This window comes from Staurois parvus, unplaced genomic scaffold (genome assembly GCF_062004578.1).
Source record: "Staurois parvus isolate SC_StPar_1 unplaced genomic scaffold, SC_StPar_1.0 ptg001242l, whole genome shotgun sequence".
Lineage (NCBI taxonomy): Eukaryota > Metazoa > Chordata > Amphibia > Anura > Ranidae > Staurois > Staurois parvus.
Window position 1 is genome coordinate 139,088 of NW_028319038.1, and position 22,352 is coordinate 161,439.

Genomic DNA, 22,352 nt, shown 5'->3' on the forward strand with positions numbered 1-22,352 from the left:
TTCGAACCAGCGACCCGAGTACTGCCAGGCGGAAGTACTAACCAGGGGCGGACTGACCGTTTGGAAACTCGGGCACTGCCCGAGCGCCCGGGGTCAGTAGGTGGCCCCTGGTACCTTTTTCATAGGCGTTTTTGAGTTTGGGCAAGGACAAAGGGGCCCCATGATCCCCTATTGCCCGGGGGCCCCATGAGTTGTCAGTCCAGTCCTGGTGCTAACCGTTTAGCCACTGTGATGCCCATAGATTATATTAGATGGTATGATACACTGGTTTTACCCCCGGTTCACACCTATGTGGCCGTGCGGGCGCGTTTTGCATGTGCACGAGAGCCCATTCATTTGAATGGACTCCCGTGCCCCGTGACACGCAGGGAAAGAAGTCCCTGCGCCTCTTTGAAAAACGCAGTCGAGGTTCCCAGTACGGTTACGTTTCCCAGTGCGGGCGACGTGTCATTAGAACTAGTGGCACCACCCGCATAGATGTTATCCGGGGGTCATACTGCTTCACTGGTTCTTCTGTCCTACAGAACAAACACACCCATGGATCCTTCTGGATAGTTCTCCCCAATATCTCTTGCATGAACTGGATGACATCTTGCCAAAACCCCTGTATTTTTGGACAGTCCCACCATATATGTGCCATTGTCCCCTTAGATCCACATCCCCTCCAACACAACGGGGAAACTTCTACTCATTGTTTATGTGTCAAATACCACCTCATTCAACATTTATAATTCATTTCAACCGTGTTCATGTTACCCGCCCCATGTGTTAATGTGAACATTTGATTTTTCTGTGATTCATTCATTTTTGTTCCCATTTCTCTAAGAACAGTGGAAGACCTACCCCCCCAAATTGAACAAGAATCTTGTATATCCCAGAAGTAACATGTTTTGGCGCCATACTGGAACCCAACATCTTTTCAAATGGGAGCATGTCCTCCGTCATTCTCGGTGGTTGGTTGGGGCAACTTCGCAACAAAATGAGGGGGGGGTAATGACCGATTGTTGGTGTCAGTGGATAAAAGCAAGCAAAGAGCTACATCTGCCCCCAGGACGCAGTTTGGAAACCATCTGCCTTACAGCATCTCCTCCCTCCCGTTGGGTCTCCTTCGATGGGTCGATGACTTGTTGTCAGGGCAGGGGCCGAGGAACGGACAGGCAGGCCTAACAATGTAACGCACTGGCTGACGACAACCACTACCCACAGACCAAAGTCCCTCAGGGCACGGAGTCTAAGTCCCAGGCTGCCCTTCACCAGGGCCCCTGATTGTGGGGATGGACTTGACGCAGCCAGGAACTAGGTCGCGGCCCCCGAGACACCTCAGCTGCGGTAATGGCCGCCGCCAATGGCGTGTAGCTGGTGGAAGAGACAAAAGAGTAGTCAGACAAGCCGGGTCAACAACAACAGGACAAAACAGTACAGGACAGTAGACAGAGAATCACAGGTCACGAGCCGGGTTCAGCAACAGAGGGTCAGATCAAGGGAGAATACAAAGAATAGTCAAGTCACAAGCCAAATCAGATACCAGGAGAGTCACAAGAGTCAGAACAGAGTAATAGCAACAACAAGACACAAGACACAAGTGCAAAGAGCATGTGCGGGCCACAGGCTTATATGTCATCAGCCACACCCCTCTGGGGGATGGACCACAGAGACCTGAAGGCATAAAAGGATTCCCATCATGCACAGCAGAATCCAAGATGGACGCCAGCACATGGAGTAACATAACCTCAGGGAAAAGGTAGGACCTTGACACTTGTTTTGTTATTGGACTAGTTGTAGGTTACATTTGAAGCTTGAGTCATGGTGGCATCCCTAGGCAGGTGCTGGGGGGTGCCACCTATCGTACAGGGTGATACCGGACCCTCTCTACGAGCTCCGCAAAAAGGAAAGTTTTAAAGCAAGCCGACGATCCCCAAAAGATGGATCGGATCTGCCGATTGAGCATAATGGATCGGAGTCCGATCCATTATGCTCCCCAATCCGCAGATCTGATCCATCCTGTGGGGATCGTCGGAGGGATGACACCACATGTTACCGCTCCGGGTGACACCAACCCTAGGGACACCTATGGTGGCTTGGGGAGCTCATGGAGAGATCAGTTGACCCCCTACAGGTTGCAAGCCAAAGATCCCCACAAGATGGATCGGATCTGCAGATTGGGGAGCATAATGGATCAGACTCCGATCCATTATGCTCAATCCGCAGATCAGATCCATCCTGCGGGGATCGTCAGAGGGGTGACACCAACCCTAGAGATGCCTATGGTGGCTTGTGGTTATTTTTGCTTTTCGTGGAGCTCATGGAGAGATCAGTTGACCCCCTATAGGTTGCAAGCCAAAGATCCCTGCAGGATGGATGGGATCTGCAGATTGGGGAGCATAATGGATCAGACTCCGATCCATTATTCTCAATCCGCAGATCAGAACCATCCTGCGGGGATCGTTGGAGGGGTGACACCAACCCTAGGGACGCCCCCGGTGGCTTATGGTTAATTTTAGGTTGGTTTTTCATATGTTTTTGATGTTAAAGTAAAATATAAAATGGTAAATAAAATATTTTAGGGATTAATAACCCAATAACAATGGCCGTGTCCGGCTGGATTTACAATTTATTGTTTCTAAATAGCCTTCTGTTGACCTAAGAAGCACCTGACTCCACATGTAAAACAATGGCATCCTGTTCAACACCACATTTTTTGCAGCGGTGTCATTCATTTGATTCAATTTTCCCGGACGTTCCAGATTCACAAATCATTCTTTGAAAGATATAAAGTATAAAACTTGTACGAGAGGCATGTCATGAAGGTCAGGAATCTGCTGCATTGGCTGGAAGTAAGGTTTGTACAGTTGTGTTCAAAATAATAGCAGTGTGTTGAAAAAAGTGAAAAAAGCTGAAAATCCTTCTAATATTTTATTTCCATCCACACAAATGCATTGGGAACACGACACATTCTATTCCAAATCACAACATGACGAAAAATACATCAAATTTGTGTTGTTCCTCTAAAAAAATGGAAGAAAAGTAAATATTAGACGGTTCAAAAAAATCGCCGTGTTTGTATTCTTCTTTACAAACTCAAACATTCACTATATAAACTGAGAAATGTTTGAAGATTTTGCTTTCCTTTGAATGACTTCATGAATATTTGGTTGTAGTCGCACTGTTTCTGAGAACTGCTGTACATCTGTGTTGCATGGAGTCCCCCAACTTCTGGCCCCTGTGATCAGGTATTCCAGCCCAGGATGATTGGACCACATTCCACAGTTCTTCTCTATTTCTTGCTTTTGCCTCAGAAACTGCATTTTTGATGTCACCCCACAAGTTTTCTATTGGATGAAGATCCGGGGATTGGGCTGGCCACTCCATAACGTCCATCTTGTTGGTCTGGAACCAAGATGTTGCCCGTTTACTGGTGTGTTTGGGGTCGTTGTCTTGTTGGAACACCCATTTCAAGGGCATTTCCTCTTCAGCATAAGGCAGCATGACCTCTTCAAGTATTCTGATGGATTCAAACTGATCCATGATCCCTGGTATGCGATAAATAGGCCCAACACCGTAGTATGAGAAACATCCCCATATCATGATGCTTGCACCACCATGCTTCACGGTCTTCACAGTGTACTGTGGCTTGAATTCAGTGTTTGGGGGTCGTCTGACAAACTGTCTCCGCCCACTAGACCCAAAAAGAACAATCTTACTTTCATCAGTCCACAAAATGTTGCGTCATTTCTCTTTAGGCCGGTCAATGTGCTCTTTGGCAGATTGTAACCTCTTCAGCACACGTCTTTCTCCAACAGTGGGACTTTGCGGGGACTTCTTGCAGATAGCTTGGCTTCACATCGGCGTCTTCTAATTGTAACAGTCCTCACAGGGAACGTCACACCTTCTTTCATCTTCCTGGAGCTGATTGTTGGCTGAGTCCTCACAGGGAACGTCACACCTTCTTTCATCTTCCTGGAGCTGATTGTTGGCTGAGTCCTCACAGGGAACGTCACACCTTCTTTCATCTTCCTGGAGCTGATTGTTGGCTGAGTCCGCGCCATGTTGGCTATTCTTCTATCCATTCCAATGGTAGTTTTTCACTTTCTTCCACGTCTTTCAGGTTTTTGTTGCCATTTTAAAGCATTTGCCATCATTTTAGCTGAGCAGCCGATCATTTTCTGCACTTCTTTATATGTTTTCTCCTCTCCAATCAACTTTTTAATCAAGGTACGCTGTTCTTCTGAACAATGTCTGGAACGACCCATTTTCCTCAGAATTTCAGAGAGAAATGCACTGCAACCAGCATGTCCAACATTTGCTGCCTTCCTTCCTTCAATAAGGGCAATAATTGCCACCTGTTTATCAAAGAATGAATGACGTCACTAATAGAACTCCACACGGCTATTATTTTGAACACGCCCCTTTCAATGAGTGATTCAATGACACAGAATCAGCAGCATGCATGTCATGACTGTCGGGTCTGTTGGATTTCTATTACTCTACTACACCTGCTAGGAAATTATTTGCCGCGTAGAAATATCATTTCCATCAAAAACAGCGATTGATCCGGTTAGTGATGTCTGACTGCTAGTATTTTGAACACAACTGTATGTATGGCAGCTGTCAATGCCCCATCAGTCCCCGCCCCTCAACGGGTGTACAATCTAAGGTCCCTAACCCTCAAGGGGCGTACAATCTAAGGTCCCTAACCCTCAAGGGGCGTACAATCTAAGGTTCCTAACCCTCAAGGGGCGTACAATCTAAGGTCCCTAACCCTCAAGGGGCGTACAATCTAAGGTCCCTAACCCTCAAGGGGCGTACAATCTAAGGTCCCTAACCCTCAAGGGGCGTACAATCTAAGGTCCCTAACCCTCAAGGGGTGTACAATCTAAGGTCCCTAACCCTCAAGGGGTGTACAATCTAAGGTCCCTAACCCTCAAGAGGTGTACAATCTAAGGTCCCTAACCCTCAAGGGGCGTACAATCTAAGGTCCCTAACTCACATTCATACATACACATACTAGGGCTAATTTAGACAGGAGCCAATTCACCTACCAGCATGTCTTTGGAGTGTGGGAGGAAATTGGAGAACCTGGAGGAAACCCACGCAGGCACAGGGAGAACATGCAAACTCCAGGCAGGAGGTGCCGTGGCTGGGATTTGAACCAACGACCCGAGTACTGCCAGGCGGAAGTGCTAACCATTCAGCCACTGTGCTGCCCCACATATCACACTTTACCATTAAGTAGATGTGGTGGCTGCATTTGTTTTCTTTTTGTAGGCTTTTTTCCCCCCTCTGCTTTCACCTGGTGATCTGGCCACCTCCTGTATTAGAGAATGGATGGGTCACCTTTGGATAGCAGCATTGTTGTTCTGTCACCATTTTTCTCTTGGTGTCAGGAAAACTTGTCAGAAGTGACTCATGCTGATAGCAGATTAAGGAAGAAGCAGGCAGAAATGACACTTACTACTCTGGACTGAGACAAGGACACACTATAGAGGGATGTGCTTTATTCATATTTCATGTCTGATGTTTACAACCACTTTAGGTATGGGGCGGACTGACAACTCATGGGGCCCCCGGGCAATAGGGGATCATGGGGCCCCTGTGTCCTCACCCATACCCAAAAAAGCCTATGAAAAAGCCAATAAAAGGTACCAGGGGCATCTCATGGGACCCCTACAGAACCCAGGCCCTCGGGCAGTGCCAGAGTTTCCAAATGGTCAGTCCACCCCTGGTCAGGAATAGTCAGAAAGACATCTATGTATATATTCTTTTTTAAATTGGGTATATAAGATACTGTATATTGAGCAATTATGTCAAGTTTTAGGCCTCGGTTCAGGTTTTCCAGGTGCCCCTTTTTTTTCTTCGATGTAAAAATATTGATGTTTATAGAACTCAATAACTCAAGGTTAAATTTACAAATAGAGGTGAATTGAGTCATCCCACTGACTCCTTTATCAGAAAGCTCAGTCAGAAGTTTCAATGAGACAAAGACATTTTAAAGCACGCAGTTTCTGCTGTCTGTTTTTTCTGCTGCCTGTTTAGCTATCCCACCATACTATGGGAATCCTTTATATATATACCATACTGCCAAAAGTATTGGGCCATCGGCCTTCCCACGCACATGACCTTTAATGGCCCCCAGTCTTAGTCTGTAGGGTTCAATATTGAGTTGGCCCCGCCCTTTCCACACACATGACCTTTAATGGCCCCCAGTCTTAGTCTGTAGGGTTCAATATTGAGTTGGCCCCGCCCTTTCCACACACATGAACTTTAATGGCCCCCCACTCTTAGTCCGTAGGGTTCAATATTGAGTTGGCCCCGCCCTTTCCACACACATGACCTTTAATGGCCCCCCAGTCTTAGTCCGTAGGGTTCAGTATTGAGTTGGCCCCACCCTTTCCACGCACATGAACTTTAATGGCCCCCCAGTCTTAGTCCGTAGGGTTCAATATTGAGTTGGCTCCGCCCTTTCCACACACATGACCTTTAATGGCCCCCCAGTCTTAGTCCGTAGGGTTCAATATTGAGTTGGCCCCGCCCTTTGCACCTATAACAGCTTCAACTCTTCTGGGAAGGCCGTCCACAAGGTTTAGGAGGGTGTCTATGGGAAGGTTGGACCGTTCTTCCAGAAGCACATTTGTCAGGTCAGGCACTGATGTCGGGGGAGGAGGCCTGGCTCTCAGTCTCCGCTCTAATTCATCCCAAAGGTGTTCTACGGGGTTGAGGTCAGGACTCTGTGCAGGACAGTCAAGTTCCTCCACCCCAAACTGGCTCCTCCATGTCTTTATGGACCTTGCTTTGTGTACTGGTGTGCAGTCATGTTGAAACAGGAAGGGGCCATCCCCAAACTCTTCCCACAAAGTTGGGAGCATGAAATTGCCCAAAATGTTGCCATAAGCGCTCCCTTCACTGGAACTAGGGGGCCAAGCCCAACCCTTGAAAAACAACCCCACACCATAATCCCCCCTCCACCAAACTTTACACTTGGCACAATGCAGTCAGGCAAGTTCCGTTCTCCTGGCAACCACCAAACCAGACACGTCCATCAGATTGCCAGATAGAGAAGCATGATTGGTCACTCCAGAGAAAACGTCTCCACTGCTCTAGAGTCCAGTGGCGGCGTGCTTTACGCCACGGCATCCGACGCTTTGCATTGCACTTGGTGATGGAAGGCTTGGATGCAGCTGCCCGGCCATGGAAACCCATTCCATGAAATTCTACACACTGTTGTTGGGCTCATCTGAAGGCCACACCAAGTTTGGAGGTCTTTAGCTATTGACTCTGCAGACAGTTGGTGACTTCTGTGCACTGTGCGCTTCAGCATGCGCTGACCCCGCCCTGTCATGTGACGTGGCCTACCACTTGGTGGCTGAGTGGCTGTTGTTCCCAGTTGCTTCCACTTTGTTATAATCCCACTAACAGTTGAGCGTGGAATATTTAGTAGCCAGGAAATGTCACGGATGGACTTATTGCCCAGGTGGCCACCTATCACGGGACCACGCTTGGAGTCACTGAGCTCCTGAGAGCAACAAGAGAGAGTTATGAGAGAGAGCGACATGAGGGTGAGTGATCAAGAGCGGGCTCAGGTAAATATAAGGGGGGGGGGGGCAGCATTCAGAAGGCTTCTTACATTAATGTATAAACTGCATTAAGTTATAGAAAACTTCAGCCTTTATAACCACTTTAAGGTAACCAGCTTCTACCAGAGTATAACCCATCACACTCTGGGAATCCTTTATACAGTATATGTAAATGTATATAAATCAGAGAGGTGAGGGAGAGCGATATGTTTGTACCAAAAAAAGAGTGAGTAAGCAATAGAGATTTGTAAATAACATTGAATTGTTGATGATGTGGCATGATTAAACAATGGGAGGTGCATTATGTCCCTGATATTCTGTATATAAAGGAAAACTGCAGGACATTCCACCAATCCAGATCTATCAGCAGTGACTCTATACAGGTAAGTGCATTCTTGTTTCCTCTTCTGATCGGATATACATCCATAATCCACAATCAGCTCTATTGTCAGGCAAAGTACAGCTTGCAAACTACTGCAACTACTGGTTCACTAAAAGTATTCTATCTATCTATCTATCTATCTATCTATCTATCTATTATCTATCTATTATCTATCTATCTATCTATCTATAGATGCTGAATAGATAGATAGATAGATAGATAGATAGATAGATAGATAGATAGATAGATAGATAGATAATAGATAGATAGATAGATAGATAGATAGATAGATAGATAGATAATAGATAGATAGATAGATAATAGATAGATAATAGATAGATAATAGATAATAGATAGATAATAGATAGATAGATAGATAGATAATAGATAGATAGATAGATAGATAGATAATAGATAGATAGATAGATAGATAATAGATAGATAGATAGATAGATAGATAGATAATAGATAGATAGATAATAGATAGATAGATAGATAATAGATAGATAGATAGATAGATAATAGATAGATAGATAATAGATAGATAGATAGATAGATAATAGATAGATAGATAGATAGATAGATAGATAGATAATAGATAGATAGATAGATAGATAATAGATAGATAGATAGATAGATAGATAATAGATAGATAGATAGATAGATAGATAGATAGATAGATAGATAATAGATAGATAGATAATAGATAGATAGATAGATAGATAGATAGATAGATAGATAGATAGATAGATAATAGATAGATAGATAGATAGATAGATAGATAATAGATAGATAGATAGATAGATAGATAATAGATAGATAATAGATAGATAATAGATAGATAATAGATAGATAATAGATAGATAGATAGATAGATAGATAATAGATAGATAGATAGATAGATAGATAGATAGATAGATAGATAGATAGATAATAGATAGATAATAGATAGATAATAGATAGATAGATAGATAGATAGATAGATAGATAGATAGATAGATAATAGATAGATAATAGATAGATAATAGATAGATAATAGATAGATAGATAGATAATAGATAGATAGATAGATAGATAGATAGATAGATAGATAGATAGATAGATGACAGACAGACGGACGGACACGACAGATGTGATTATCTGATCTTCAGGTTAATGTTTGTTCCGCACTCCAGAGATGAATAATGGAATAATTGTTCTTCTGTTTTGCAGATATCAGTCACTATGAAGTTGCTCACAGCTGCTCTGCTTCTGTTCTTCTTCTTCATAGAAGGTGATCTCCTTGTATACAGATATATATATATATACTCGGTATACTGTATATAATTATTACATCTGAACTCCGGGAAAAACATGTAAATATAAAGTTAGTCTGTATTTCCATCAATTGTTTTCCCATCCAGAGGGTTTGTTAGTCCGTTCCCTTCCCCCCACCCCTGCCATACAGTACAGCCAGACTGGTGGGCTGACTTCTATATAGACAAGTACCTGAAATAAATGAATATAAAAACAAATATCTGCCCCGGGTTCAGCTTGAATGAAACAATTATCATTAATTTTCAAAATAAGTGAGCGCTTAAAAACAGCTAATATAAAATCCCAAAATAAAAGAAGAAAACAGCAGCTGAACACCAAAGAGGTACCATATGAACCTTCTCAATAAAATGCATACAAGGGAGAGGTGCAGCGCTAGCTATATGAATATACTAATATATCTGATAAGCATACACATAAATCAATAAAAAGTGCTATTAAAGTGCAGAATGGTGACTAAATGATGAATTCAGTCCATAACGTGCTCAGAATCCAAGAGAGTCCTTTAAGAGCTCCAATCCCTGGATTCGTGGATGAGGTGAATAAAGGTAAAATTGCGCACTCACCAAATGCGCAATTCAAATGCGCATTCAAAGCTGATATTCCGAGGTCACCATATGGATCTGGTCAGATCTGGTCACAGAAAGCCCTCCGCCACCTGGTAGTGTACTCCACACTTAGAGGAAAAGGCCGCTCTGCAGATGTAAAGGACTCCCAACAGAGCCCAAAGAACAAAGGAGGCCAAATAGTGTGATACCAGATAGGTAAGGGGTATTTATTCCCAAAAACACACAGTAATATACAGGCAGAGGCAGGAAGGATACTGACCCATACAGTGGATATGTAATGGATGGCCGCCGGGGCCCTCGTGGCGCCGGTCGGCGTGACGTCACACTGCTTGTAGCCGCTCCCTGACGCGTTTCGTGCGAAGGCACGTAGTCATAGGGGGTTAGCTTACAGCAGTGGACGTCAGTGTAAGCCCTAAATAGGGAAAGTGGCGCATGCGCTGTAATCGCGCGCCATTTTCCCGTCAACACATGTCTCCGTATAGGGCGCCATTTTCATGTAGCCCGCCAAACAGCGCATGCGCGAGCGCTGTCAGCACGGTATAGACAGCATAACAATGATCACCAGGGAAAGGTGTGTAGCCCAGCAACCAGTGCATGGAGACAATCAGTAGCAGTCTCATGGGCAATTGAAAACACCATCCAGACCAGGTTACTAATTGGTCATCAGATGGACATCTTACCCAAAGCCTTATATATAAATATAAGTATAAATGAACAATATGCCCACAAATTAATCCGCATGTTGATCAATATGTTAATCAGCAATACGAAAAACATTTTTAAAACATTTTTAAAATGTCAAATGGTCAAGTTTAAAATGAGGTTATACCTGGTGGTCACCGCTAATGCCACACTCTTTAATAAACCCTCATTCAAAATACCAAAAAACAGAAATATATGACATAATGAGTATATAATGCAATACACATATAAAATCACACAATCAAAACAAATTAAAACCACGTATAGATATATACTTATGTAGAGGAACATATCCCTTCATATACAATTAATATATAAAAAAATGTAAAAATATATAAAAATGTGTAAAAATGATTACACTATGACCCAAACCATAAAACCGAAAGGGATGAGAGACAATAAGGAATTAACTGTTGTCAATGAAGCAATTAATGTCCATGTCTATGTTAAGTCCTTTGGGACGCATACAGTCAATTTGGTAAATCCATTTCGTTTCCATCTGAGAAACCGCTTTTTTTCTATTCGTTCCCCTCCAATGGTTTTGCACTACATCTATCCCTACAAATGTCAAGGAAGATGGGTCTCTGTTGTGATGAGTCCTATAGTGCATTGACAACGAGTGCTCTTTATAACCTTTTTTCACATTGTTAACGTGTTCCCGCAGTCGGTCCCTAAGTCGCCTGGTAGTACGACCTACGTACTGTTTCTTACACGGACATTGCAAAAGATAAACCACATATCGGCTATTGCATGATATGAAGTTGTTAATCTTGTAGTTCTTCCCAGTACTAGTAGATGTAAAATCATCAATCCTCTTTTTCCTATGTCCATTACATGTGCATATGATACAATTATTGCACGGGAAAAAGCCGACCATATTGTTAAAGAACGTAGTCTTAGTAGGGGGATTTACAATATTAGGGGCTATAGTATTTCTCAAAGGTTGTGCCCTTCTGAATATAATCTCCGGCTTGTCTGGCAAGATCCTCGCCAAAACTGGATCCGCTTTAAGAATTTTCCAATTTTGGTTAATTATTCTCGTGATAGTTTTGAACTGAGCAGAAAATGTAGTCACAAAAGGACAAATCTTGGAAGGTTTACAAGTGGGATTATCAGTCAATAATGACTCCCTATCTATATTTGCCACCTCTTGCATAATACGAGTAAGATGAGATAGCTCGTATCCTTTTTCAATAAATCTATTACGTAAAATAGAGGCCTGTGTGTGGTAGGTGTCCACTGAGGTACAGTTTCTCCGAATTCTGAGAAACTGACCTTTAGGTACATTAGAAAGCCACAATGGGTGGTGGCAACTGCTAGTGGGAATGTAGCTGTTGCGATCCGTCTCCTTAAAAAAGGAAGAGGTCGCAACAGCCCCATTGGAGTTAATTAATGTTAGGTCTAGAAAATTAATGCTAGTCTTACTGTGTTCATAGGTAAGTCTGATATTGAGCATATTATTATTGAGAGTCCCAAAGAAGTTCACAAGTGCTTGTTCTTCTCCTCTCCATATGAGCAAGATGTCATCTATATATCGTTTATAAAAAACGAGCTCAGGCCAATCCCTGGCATAAATGACATCTTCCTCCCACCTGGCCATGAATAGGTTGGCCAGGCTGGGAGCGAACTTTGCTCCCATAGCTACGCCCCTTTTTTGAAGATAAAAAATACCATCAAACCAAAAATAGTTTGTAGTCATAGTGAAATCTAAAAGAGTAAGGATAAAAGTTTGATGCAAAATAGACAGCTCAGATTCTTTCAGGTAAAATTCAACTGCTTCCATACCGTGGGAGTGATCTATACTGGTATACAATGATGTAACGTCTGCCGTTACTAAAAATGTATCACCATCCAATGAAAGGCTCCTGATTTCTTGTAAGACCTGCTTCGTGTCCCTAAGATAGGAAGGCGTAGTCCGTACCAAAGGTTGCAGGAAGCAGTCAATGTATTGCCCAGCTCTGGAGCCCAAGGATCCAATCCCACTAATGATGGGTCTGCCAGGAGGATTCAGTGGGTCCTTATGCACTTTCGGAAGGATATACATAACTGGTAGTTTGGGGGCAGAGGGACATAAAAACTCTCTCTCTTTTTTATTAATTATTTTATCCTGGTATCCTTTGGTAATGATATTCTTGAGAGATTTTTTATACATATTTAAAGGGTTTTTTGACAAAACACAATATGTCTCAGTGTCGCTAAGGATGTTCTGCACTTCCCTGGTATATTTATCTTTATCCATTATTACAACACCTCCTCCTTTATCGGCGGGGCGTATGACTAAATCCTTACGGTCAAGGAGAGAGTCAATCGCTATAGAAACCTCCCGATTATTATTGTGGTTCTTAGTTTTAACATCAGCCAAATCTTTAAGAACTGTCTCCTTGAACACATTTACGTGGCTAAGAGCCTGTGGAGGGGGGTTGTACAGGGATGCATTACGCAAATTGGAATGAGTATTAGTACTAGGTGCATTCCTAATAATAGGATTCTGGGAAAAATACCTTTTCAATGATAATGACCTAATAAATCTATGTACATCAATGAATGTATGGAACTTATCAAGTTTCTTATGTGGGGCAAATTTTAATCCTTTGTCTAATAGACCCATTTCTAGGGGTGTAAGTTCTTTTCCACTGAGATTAAAAATACCCTTTCCTTTTACGTTTTTCTCTTTTTTGGGTTTATTGACCCTTTTGCCTCCCTTTTGTCCTCTGTTCGAGCGCTTCTCTTGCGCGTATTCCCCTCCCCTAAAAAATGCACCGGGGTTGATTTAGAGTTAGAGTTATCACCCTGATGTCTAGGGTTGTTAGATGGAGGCGGGAAATAAACATTAGTACCAAATGGTGGGTCATGCTGGTATCCCCCCTGTTGTTCATTATACCCTCTAGAACCATTTGGTAAATTATATTGATATTGGTATTGATACCCTCCTTGGTTTTCACCATATATTCTGGGACCGGATGGCCTCCAATTACCATCTCTTGATGGTGTACCATAATAGTTTGCAGAAGAATTGTAGTTGTTTACAGGGGGATTATGATGAACATTCCTTTTATTGTTGTTATGTCCATTATTATGCTTCTTATTGTGGTAGTGAGCAGGTTTTATGAATTGATTAATTCTATAACCTTGGTCTGGATACCATTCACAATTCCTAGACCCTACATTCTCATCGGGCATAGATTGCAATGGTTCAAAACGATTAGATATCTGAATGTTGTTTCTCATAGGTAATTGAGTTTGATTAGATTTCATAGAATGGTATTGGGCGGGACCTTTCCAACCATTCTTTTTCTTAGATGGTTTGGATACATATGAAGTGACCTCCATGGGTGTGGGAGAGACTGTGACAGTCTCTTCATTAATCGTTTGCCACTTGAATACTCTATTCTCCGCATAGTCTTTATGGTCACGTATATATTTCCTGCGTTTCTTAATTCGTTGTTCTTTTTCAATATGTTCTAAAAAAGCTTTAAGGTTATCTGATTCTGTTCTATAGTCATCTTTCTCTTTAAATGGGGTGAGTTTATCACGTATGTTATTAATTTCACCATCCAGATAACCTAGTTTCTTTCTTTTACGTAAAATGAGAAATTTCAATAAATCCAACCCAGCAGAGTTGAAATACTGAAACCATTCAGACGTACTATTAACATCTCCTGTCTCTGGGGGAATATCCCATCTCAATGAGCGGGGAACCATATGTTCTTTCACATATCTATCAAGAAAAGAAATGTCCCAAAGCGTTCTGACCTCAGCTGAGGTCATGTTACGTAACTGTATAAATAATCCCTTAATGTCATCTGTATCCTCATTAATGGTAAATACATCATCTGATATCATCGGTCTCATAGACCTAATCTCAAAAATATCGGTCATTATGCAAAATTGCAGAGTAGCAGCTCAACTTCAAATAGGTAAAGGTCAACAGTAATTTTCAAAATAAGTGAGCGCTTAAAAACAGCTAATATAAAATCCCAAAATAAAAGAAGAAAACAGCAGCTGAACACCAAAGAGGTACCATATGAACCTTCTCAATAAAATGCATACAAGGGAGAGGTGCAGCGCTAGCTATATGAATATACTAATATATCTGATAAGCATACATATAAATCAATAAAAAGTGCTATTAAAGTGCAGAATGGTGACTAAATGATGAATTCAGTCCATAACGTGCTCAGAATCCAAGAGAGTCCTTTAAGAGCTCCAATCCCTGGATTCGTGGATGAGGTGAATAAAGGTAAAATTGCGCACTCACCAAATGCGCAATTCAAATGCGCATTCAAAGCTGATATTCCGAGGTCACCATATGGATCTGGTCAGATCTGGTCACAGAAAGCCCTCCGCCACCTGGTAGTGTACTCCACACTTAGAGGAAAAGGCCGCTCTGCAGATGTAAAGGACTCCCAACAGAGCCCAAAGAACAAAGGAGGCCAAATAGTGTGATACCAGATAGGTAAGGGGTATTTATTCCCAAAAACACACAGTAATATACAGGCAGAGGCAGGAAGGATACTGACCCATACAGTGGATATGTAATGGATGGCCGCCGGGGCCCTCGTGGCGCCGGTCGGCGTGACGTCACACTGCTTGTAGCCGCTCCCTGACGCGTTTCGTGCGAAGGCACGTAGTCATAGGGGGTTAGCTTACAGCAGTGGACGTCAGTGTAAGCCCTAAATAGGGAAAGTGGCGCATGCGCTGTAATCGCGCGCCATTTTCCCGTCAACACATGTCTCCGTATAGGGCGCCATTTTCATGTAGCCCGCCAAACAGCGCATGCGCGAGCGCTGTCAGCACGGTATAGACAGCATAACAATGATCACCAGGGAAAGGTGTGTAGCCCAGCAACCAGTGCATGGAGACAATCAGTAGCAGTCTCATGGGCAATTGAAAACACCATCCAGACCAGGTTACTAATTGGTCATCAGATGGACATCTTACCCAAAGCCTTATATATAAATATAAGTATAAATGAACAATATGCCCACAAATTAATCCGCATGTTGATCAATATGTTAATCAGCAATACGAAAAACATTTTTAAAACATTTTTAAAATGTCAAATGGTCAAGTTTAAAATGAGGTTATACCTGGTGGTCACCGCTAATGCCACACTCTTTAATAAACCCTCATTCAAAATACCAAAAAACAGAAATATATGACATAATGAGTATATAATGCAATACACATATAAAATCACACAATCAAAACAAATTAAAACCACGTATAGATATATACTTATGTAGAGGAACATATCCCTTCATATACAATTAATATATAAAAAAATGTAAAAATATATAAAAATGTGTAAAAATGATTACACTATGACCCAAACCATAAAACCGAAAGGGATGAGAGACAATAAGGAATTAACTGTTGTCAATGAAGCAATTAATGTCCATGTCTATGTTAAGTCCTTTGGGACGCATACAGTCAATTTGGTAAATCCATTTCGTTTCCATCTGAGAAACCGCTTTTTTTCTATTCGTTCCCCTCCAATGGTTTTGCACTACATCTATCCCTACAAATGTCAAGGAAGATGGGTCTCTGTTGTGATGAGTCCTATAGTGCATTGACAACGAGTGCTCTTTATAACCTCTTTATAACCTTTTTTCACATTGTTAACGTGTTCCCGCAGTCGGTCCCTAAGTCGCCTGGTAGTACGACCTACGTACTGTTTCTTACACGGACATTGCAAAAGATAAACCACATATCGGCTATTGCATGATATGAAGTTGTTAATCTTGTAAAAAATGTTTTAAAAATGTTTTTCGTATTGCTGATTAACATATTGATCAACATGCGGATTAATTTGTGGGCATATTGTTCATTTATACTTATATTTATATATAAGGCTTTGGGTAAGATGTCCATCTGATGACCAATTAGTAACCTGGTCTGGATGGTGTTTTCAATTGCCCATGAGACTGCTACTGATTGTCTCCGTGCACTGGTTGCTGGGCTACACACCTTTCCCTGGTGATCATTGTTATGCTGTCTATACCGTGCTGACAGCGCTCGCGCATGCGCTGTTTGGCGGGCTACATGAAAATGGCGCCCTATACGGAGACATGTGTTGACGGGAAAATGGCGCGCGATTACAGCGCATGCGCCACTTTCCCTATTTAGGGCTTACACTGACGTCCACTGCTGTAAGCTAACCCCCTATGACTACGTGCCTTCGCACGAAACGCGTCAGGGAGCGGCTACAAGCAGTGTGACGTCACGCCGACCGGCGCCACGAGGGCCCCGGCGGCCATCCATTACATATCCACTGTATGGGTCAGTATCCTTCCTGCCTCTGCCTGTATATTACTGTGTGTTTTTGGGAATAAATACCCCTTACCTATCTGGTATCACACTATTTGGCCTCCTTTGTTCTTTGGGCTCTGTTGGGAGTCCTTTACATCTGCAGAGCGGCCTTTTCCTCTAAGTGTGGAGTACACTACCAGGTGGCGGAGGGCTTTCTGTGACCAGATCTGACCAGATCCATATGGTGACCTCGGAATATCAGCTTTGAATGCGCATTTGAATTGCGCATTTGGTGAGTGCGCAATTTTACCTTTATTCACCTCATCCACGAATCCAGGGATTGGAGCTCTTAAAGGACTCTCTTGGATTCTGAGCACGTTATGGACTGAATTCATCATTTAGTCACCATTCTGCACTTTAATAGCACTTTTTATTGATTTATATGTATGCTTATCAGATATATTAGTATATTCATATAGCTAGCGCTGCACCTCTCCCTTGTATGCAAACAATTATCATTGTGTGCATCACAGGAATCAGTTTAGTGTCACAGCTCTCGCCTATTACTGAACTCGCAGAGAGGGAATCTCACCATTATGTATGGGAGGAATGATGCAGATTCTACCATACAGATTGGGAACCTCTTTTAGTGGCTACATTGTGTCCATAATATATACTATTAGTTTACTGTTGGACTCATTGTTTTATCTTTCGTCCTTTTTTGTATGTTCAGAATTACTTCTCATCCTCACGTTTTCAGATTTCCCCACAGAAAGCGAAAGAAACTGATAATATTGTATAACTGAAATGTGTAATAAATCTGTTTTTATTTCCCAAGGCTTTGAATGCCAAGTAAACCCCCAGCCACCACGTAAGTAAAGTGTGAATGCTGAAGTTTAGTATGATTTAGATTTTGCTTTCCTCATAATGGGCACAGCGGGCGTACAGACCCGGGGACTCGGCACAGGGATGGTGGGAACCCCTCATAAAGGGCACAGCGAGCGTACAGACCCGGGGACTCGGCACAGGGATGGTGGGAACCCCTCATAATGGGCTCAGCGGGTGTACAGACCCGGGAACTCGGCACAGGGATGGTGGGAACCCCTCATAATGGAACCAGCGGGCGTACAGACCCGGGAACTCAGCACAGGGATGGTGGGAACCCCTCATAATGGGCTCAGCGGGTTTACAGAGCTGGGAACTCAGCACAGGGATGGTGGGAACCCCTCATAATGGGCACAGCGGGTGTACAGAGCTGGGAACTCGGCACAGGGATGGTGGAAACCCCTCATAATGGGCACAGCGGGTGTACAGAGCCGGGAATTCAGCACAGGGATGGTGGGAACCCCTCATAATGGGCACAGCGGGTGTACAGAGCCAGGAACTCAGCACAGGGATGGTGAGAACCCCTCATAAGGGGTACAGCGGGTGTACAGAGCTGGGAACTCAGCACATGGATGGTGGGAACCTCTCATAATGGGCACAGCGGGTGTACAGAGCCGGGAACTCAGCACAGGGATGGTGGGAACCTCTCATAATGGGCACAGCGGGTGTACAGACATGGGAACTCAGCCACAGGGATGGTGAGAACCCCTCATAAGGGGCACAGCAATTTTGTGAATATTTGTTATCAGAAACAGCAGAAATACAACAGGATGTAGTCAAAGACTATGGGGATGATACAGGAGATGGTCAGAGACTGTAGACATTATACAGGAGATGACCAGAGACTGCAGACATGATACAGGAGATGGTCAGAGACTGCGGACACAGTACAGGAGATGACCAGAGACTGCGGACATAGTACAGGAGATGGTCAGAGACGGCAGACATTATCCAGGAGATGGTCAGAGACTGCAGACATAGTACAGGAGATGGTCAGAGACTGCAGACATTATCCAGGAGATGGTCAGAGACTGCAGACATAGTACAGGAGATGGTCAGAGACTGCGGACATAGTACAGGAGATGGTCAGAGACTGCGGACATAGTACAGGAGATGGTCAAAGACTGCAGACATAGTACAGGAGATGGTCAGAGACTGCAGACACAGTACAGGAGATGGTCAGAGACTGCAGACACAGTACAGGGGATGGTCAGAGACTGCAGACACAGTACAGGGGATGGTCAGAGACTGCAGACATAGTACAGGAGATGGTCAGAGTCTGCGGACATGCTACAGGAGATGGTCGGAGACTGCGGACATAGTACAGGAGATGGTCAGAGACTGCAGACATGATACAGGAGATGGTCAGAGACTGCAGACATGATACAGGAGATGGTTAGAGACTGCAGACATAGTACAGGAGATGGTCAGAGACTGCAGACATAGTACAGGAGATGGTCAGAGACTGCAGACATAGTACAGGAGATGACCAGAGACTGCAGACACAGTACAGGAGATGACCAGAGACTGCGGACATAGTACAGGATATGACCAGAGACTGCAGACATAATACAGGAGATGGTCGGAGACTGCAGACATAATACAGGAGATGGTCAGAGACTGCAGACATAGTACAGGAGATGGTCAGAGACTGCGGACATAATACAGGAGATGGTCGGAGACTGCAGACATAATACAGGAGATGGTCAGAGACTGCAGACATGGTACAGGAGATGGTCAGAGACTGCGGACATAATACAGGAGATGGTCAGAGACTGCAGACATGGTACAGGAGATGGTCAGTGACTGCGGACATAGTACATACTATAGACAGGGGTGGACTGACAGCTCATGGGGCCCCCGGGCAATAGGGGATCATGGGGCCCCTGTGTCCTTGCCCAAACTCAAAAAAGCCTATGAAAAAGGTACCAGGGGCATCTCATGGGGCCCCCTACTGACCCCGGGCCGTGCCAGAGTTTGCAAATGGTCAGTCCGCCTCTGGTCAGAGACTACAGACATAGTACAGGAGATGACCAGAGACTGCAGACTACTGTAACAAAGCAATAGGGGGAACACAGACTGGTGTCTGCAGGGGCCCCGAGGGCTGCACAGAGCGTACCAAAGGGCCGCAGGTCAGACACCAGGGATGTAGGCTATTAAAATTATGCCGGATATCGTTCCCCATGAATCACGTTTGTATTTATCTTCTTTTTTCAGCTCCTCCGTGTGTAATGCCAAACAGCGTTGCAAAAATGGGCGAAATCTGCCCTCCTTACTGCATCGCAGAACTGCCTCCTCTAGAAATGAAATGTCCTAAGATAGCAAAGAAACTCTGTTTTTGTGCCAAGGGGTATATCTTTTATTCTAACAAATATTTAAGATGCATTTCACTTGAGGAATGTAAGATACTGAGACATTGTGACTGATGGGAAAAAAAAGTCCTGTTATAAAGAATGTTCATCTCAAATCTGCGGTGTTTGAATTTCTTTGTGCTGAAATAGTAAAAAAAAAAAAAAATGATACTGCGGTACTTTAATTATACTGCAGTCCAGGGGTGGGCTAACAACTCGAGGGGCCCCCTGGGCAATAGGGGATCATGGGGCCCCTGTGTCCTCACCCACATTCAAACCACACCCAAAAAAGCCTATGAAAGGTACCAGGGGCATCTCATGGGGCCCCCTACTGACCCTGGGCCCTTGGGCAGTGCCTGAATGGTCAGTCCGCCCCTGCTGCAGTCCCTGTACAGCAGAGCTCAGACCGGGAGATGGAGAAGCAACAGGGGCGTCCCTAGGGTTGGTGTCACCCGGTGCGATAACACTTGGTGACACCCCCTCCGATGATCCCCGCAGGATGGTTCGGATCTACAGATTGAGCATAATGGATTGGAGTCCGATCCATTATGCTCCCCAATCCACAGATCAGGGGCGGACTGACAACTCATGGGGCCCCCGGGCAAAAGGGGATCATGGGGCCCGTGTCCTCGCCCACACTCAAACCACACCCAAAACAGCCTATGAAAGGTACTAGGGGCATCTCATGGGGCCCCCCTACTGACCCTGGGCCCTCGGCAGTGCCCGAGTGCAGGAATGGTCAGTCCACCCCGGCTGCAGTCCCTCCCGGCTGCAGTCCCTGTACAGCAGAGCTCAGACCGGGAGATGGAGAAGCAACAGGGGCGTCCCTAGGGTTGGTGTCACCCGGTGCGATAACACTTGCTGACACCCCCTCCGACGATCCCCGCAGGATGGATCGGATCTGCGGATTGAGCATAAAGGATTGGAGTCCTTTATGCTCCCCAATCCACAGATCAGGGGCGGACTGACAACTCATGGGGCCCCTGGGCAATAGGGGATCATGGGGCCCCTGTGTCCTTGCCCAAACTCAAAAAAGCCTATGAAAAAGGTACCAGGGGCATCTCATGGGGCCCCCTACTGACCCCGGGCCCTCGGACAGTGCTCGTTTCCAAATAGTCAGTCCGCCCCTGCCCAGATCCGATCCATCCTGCGGGGATCATCGGCTTGCAACCTATACGGGGGTGACACCGGACCCGCTCCACGAAAAGATAAGTTGTAAAGAAAGCCGACGATGCCCACAGGATGGATCCGATCCATTATGCTCCAAAATCCTCAGATCCGAACGATCCTGCAGGAATTGTCGGCTTTCTTTATAACTTACCTTTTTGTGGAGCGGGTCTGGTGTCACCCCGTGTGGTAGGTGTCACCTGGTGCGGCGCGCACCGCCTGCACCTGCGAAGCAGTACAATCGGCCAATCGGCAGTGCTAAAAAAGACCACGGAGAGCAAAGTGCTGGACGTGGAGCTCATCAGTCTTGCTGCTTCTCCTTTCGTCGTCCAATCACAGGCCTGCGAGTGTGACCGACCTGCAGCAGAGATCATTGAGGAATTCCACAAGTAAAAACACACGAGCGCCGGGTTAATGGTAGTGTGGATGAATAGCTGCCAGCATAAAGAGGGAAACCTCTAAAACCTCCAGTAAAAATGTGTACAAATATAAATATCAAATCAAACATAAGAGTGCGCTAAAAACATATACAATCAGGTCCATAAATATTGGGACATGGACACAATCCTAACATTTTTGGCTCTATACACCACAATGGATTTGAAATGAAACAAACAAGATGTGCTTTAACTGCAGACTGTCAGCTTTAATTTGAGGGTATTTACATACAAATCAGGTGAACGGTGTAGGAATTACAACAGTTTGAATATGTGCCGCCCACTTGTTAAGGGACCAAAAGTAATGGGACAATTGGCTTCTCAGCTGTTCCATGGCCAGGTGTGTGTTATTCCCTCATTATCCCAATTACAATGAGCAGATATAAGGTCCAGAGTTCATTTCAAGTGTGCTATTTGCATTTGGAATCTGTTGCTGTCAACTCTCAAGATGAGATCCAAAGAGCTGTCACTATCAGTGAAGCCATCATTAGGCTGAAAAAACAAAACAAACCCATCAGAGAGATAGAAAAAACATTAGGCGTGGCCAAAACAACTGTTTGGAACATTCTTAAAAAGACGGAACGCACCGGTGAGCTCAGCAACACCAAAAGACCCGGAAGACCACGGAAAACAACTGTGGTGGATGAGCGAAGAATTCTTTCCCTGGTGAAGAAAACACCCTTCACAACAGTTGGCCAGATCAAGAACACTCTCCGGGAGGT

The 22,352-nt window shown here is 44.3% G+C and overlaps 2 protein-coding genes across 2 annotated transcripts in view; one reads left to right on the plus strand and one right to left on the minus strand.

Annotated features, from left to right (window-relative positions):
• Positions 1–22,352, minus strand: part of LOC149437931 (chymotrypsin-C-like) — a 47,284-nt gene that overhangs the window by 3,319 nt on the left and 21,613 nt on the right. The gene's annotated exons all lie outside the window — the stretch shown is intronic.
• LOC149437932 (uncharacterized) lies at positions 7,850–20,142 on the plus strand. The gene is made up of 4 exons (XM_089660423.1): positions 7,850–7,954; positions 9,166–9,226; positions 17,629–17,661; positions 19,893–20,142. The coding sequence occupies exons 1-4, from the start codon at positions 7,850–7,852 to the stop codon at positions 20,099–20,101; spliced, it is 408 nt and encodes a 135-aa protein (XP_089516549.1). The 3' UTR covers positions 20,102–20,142.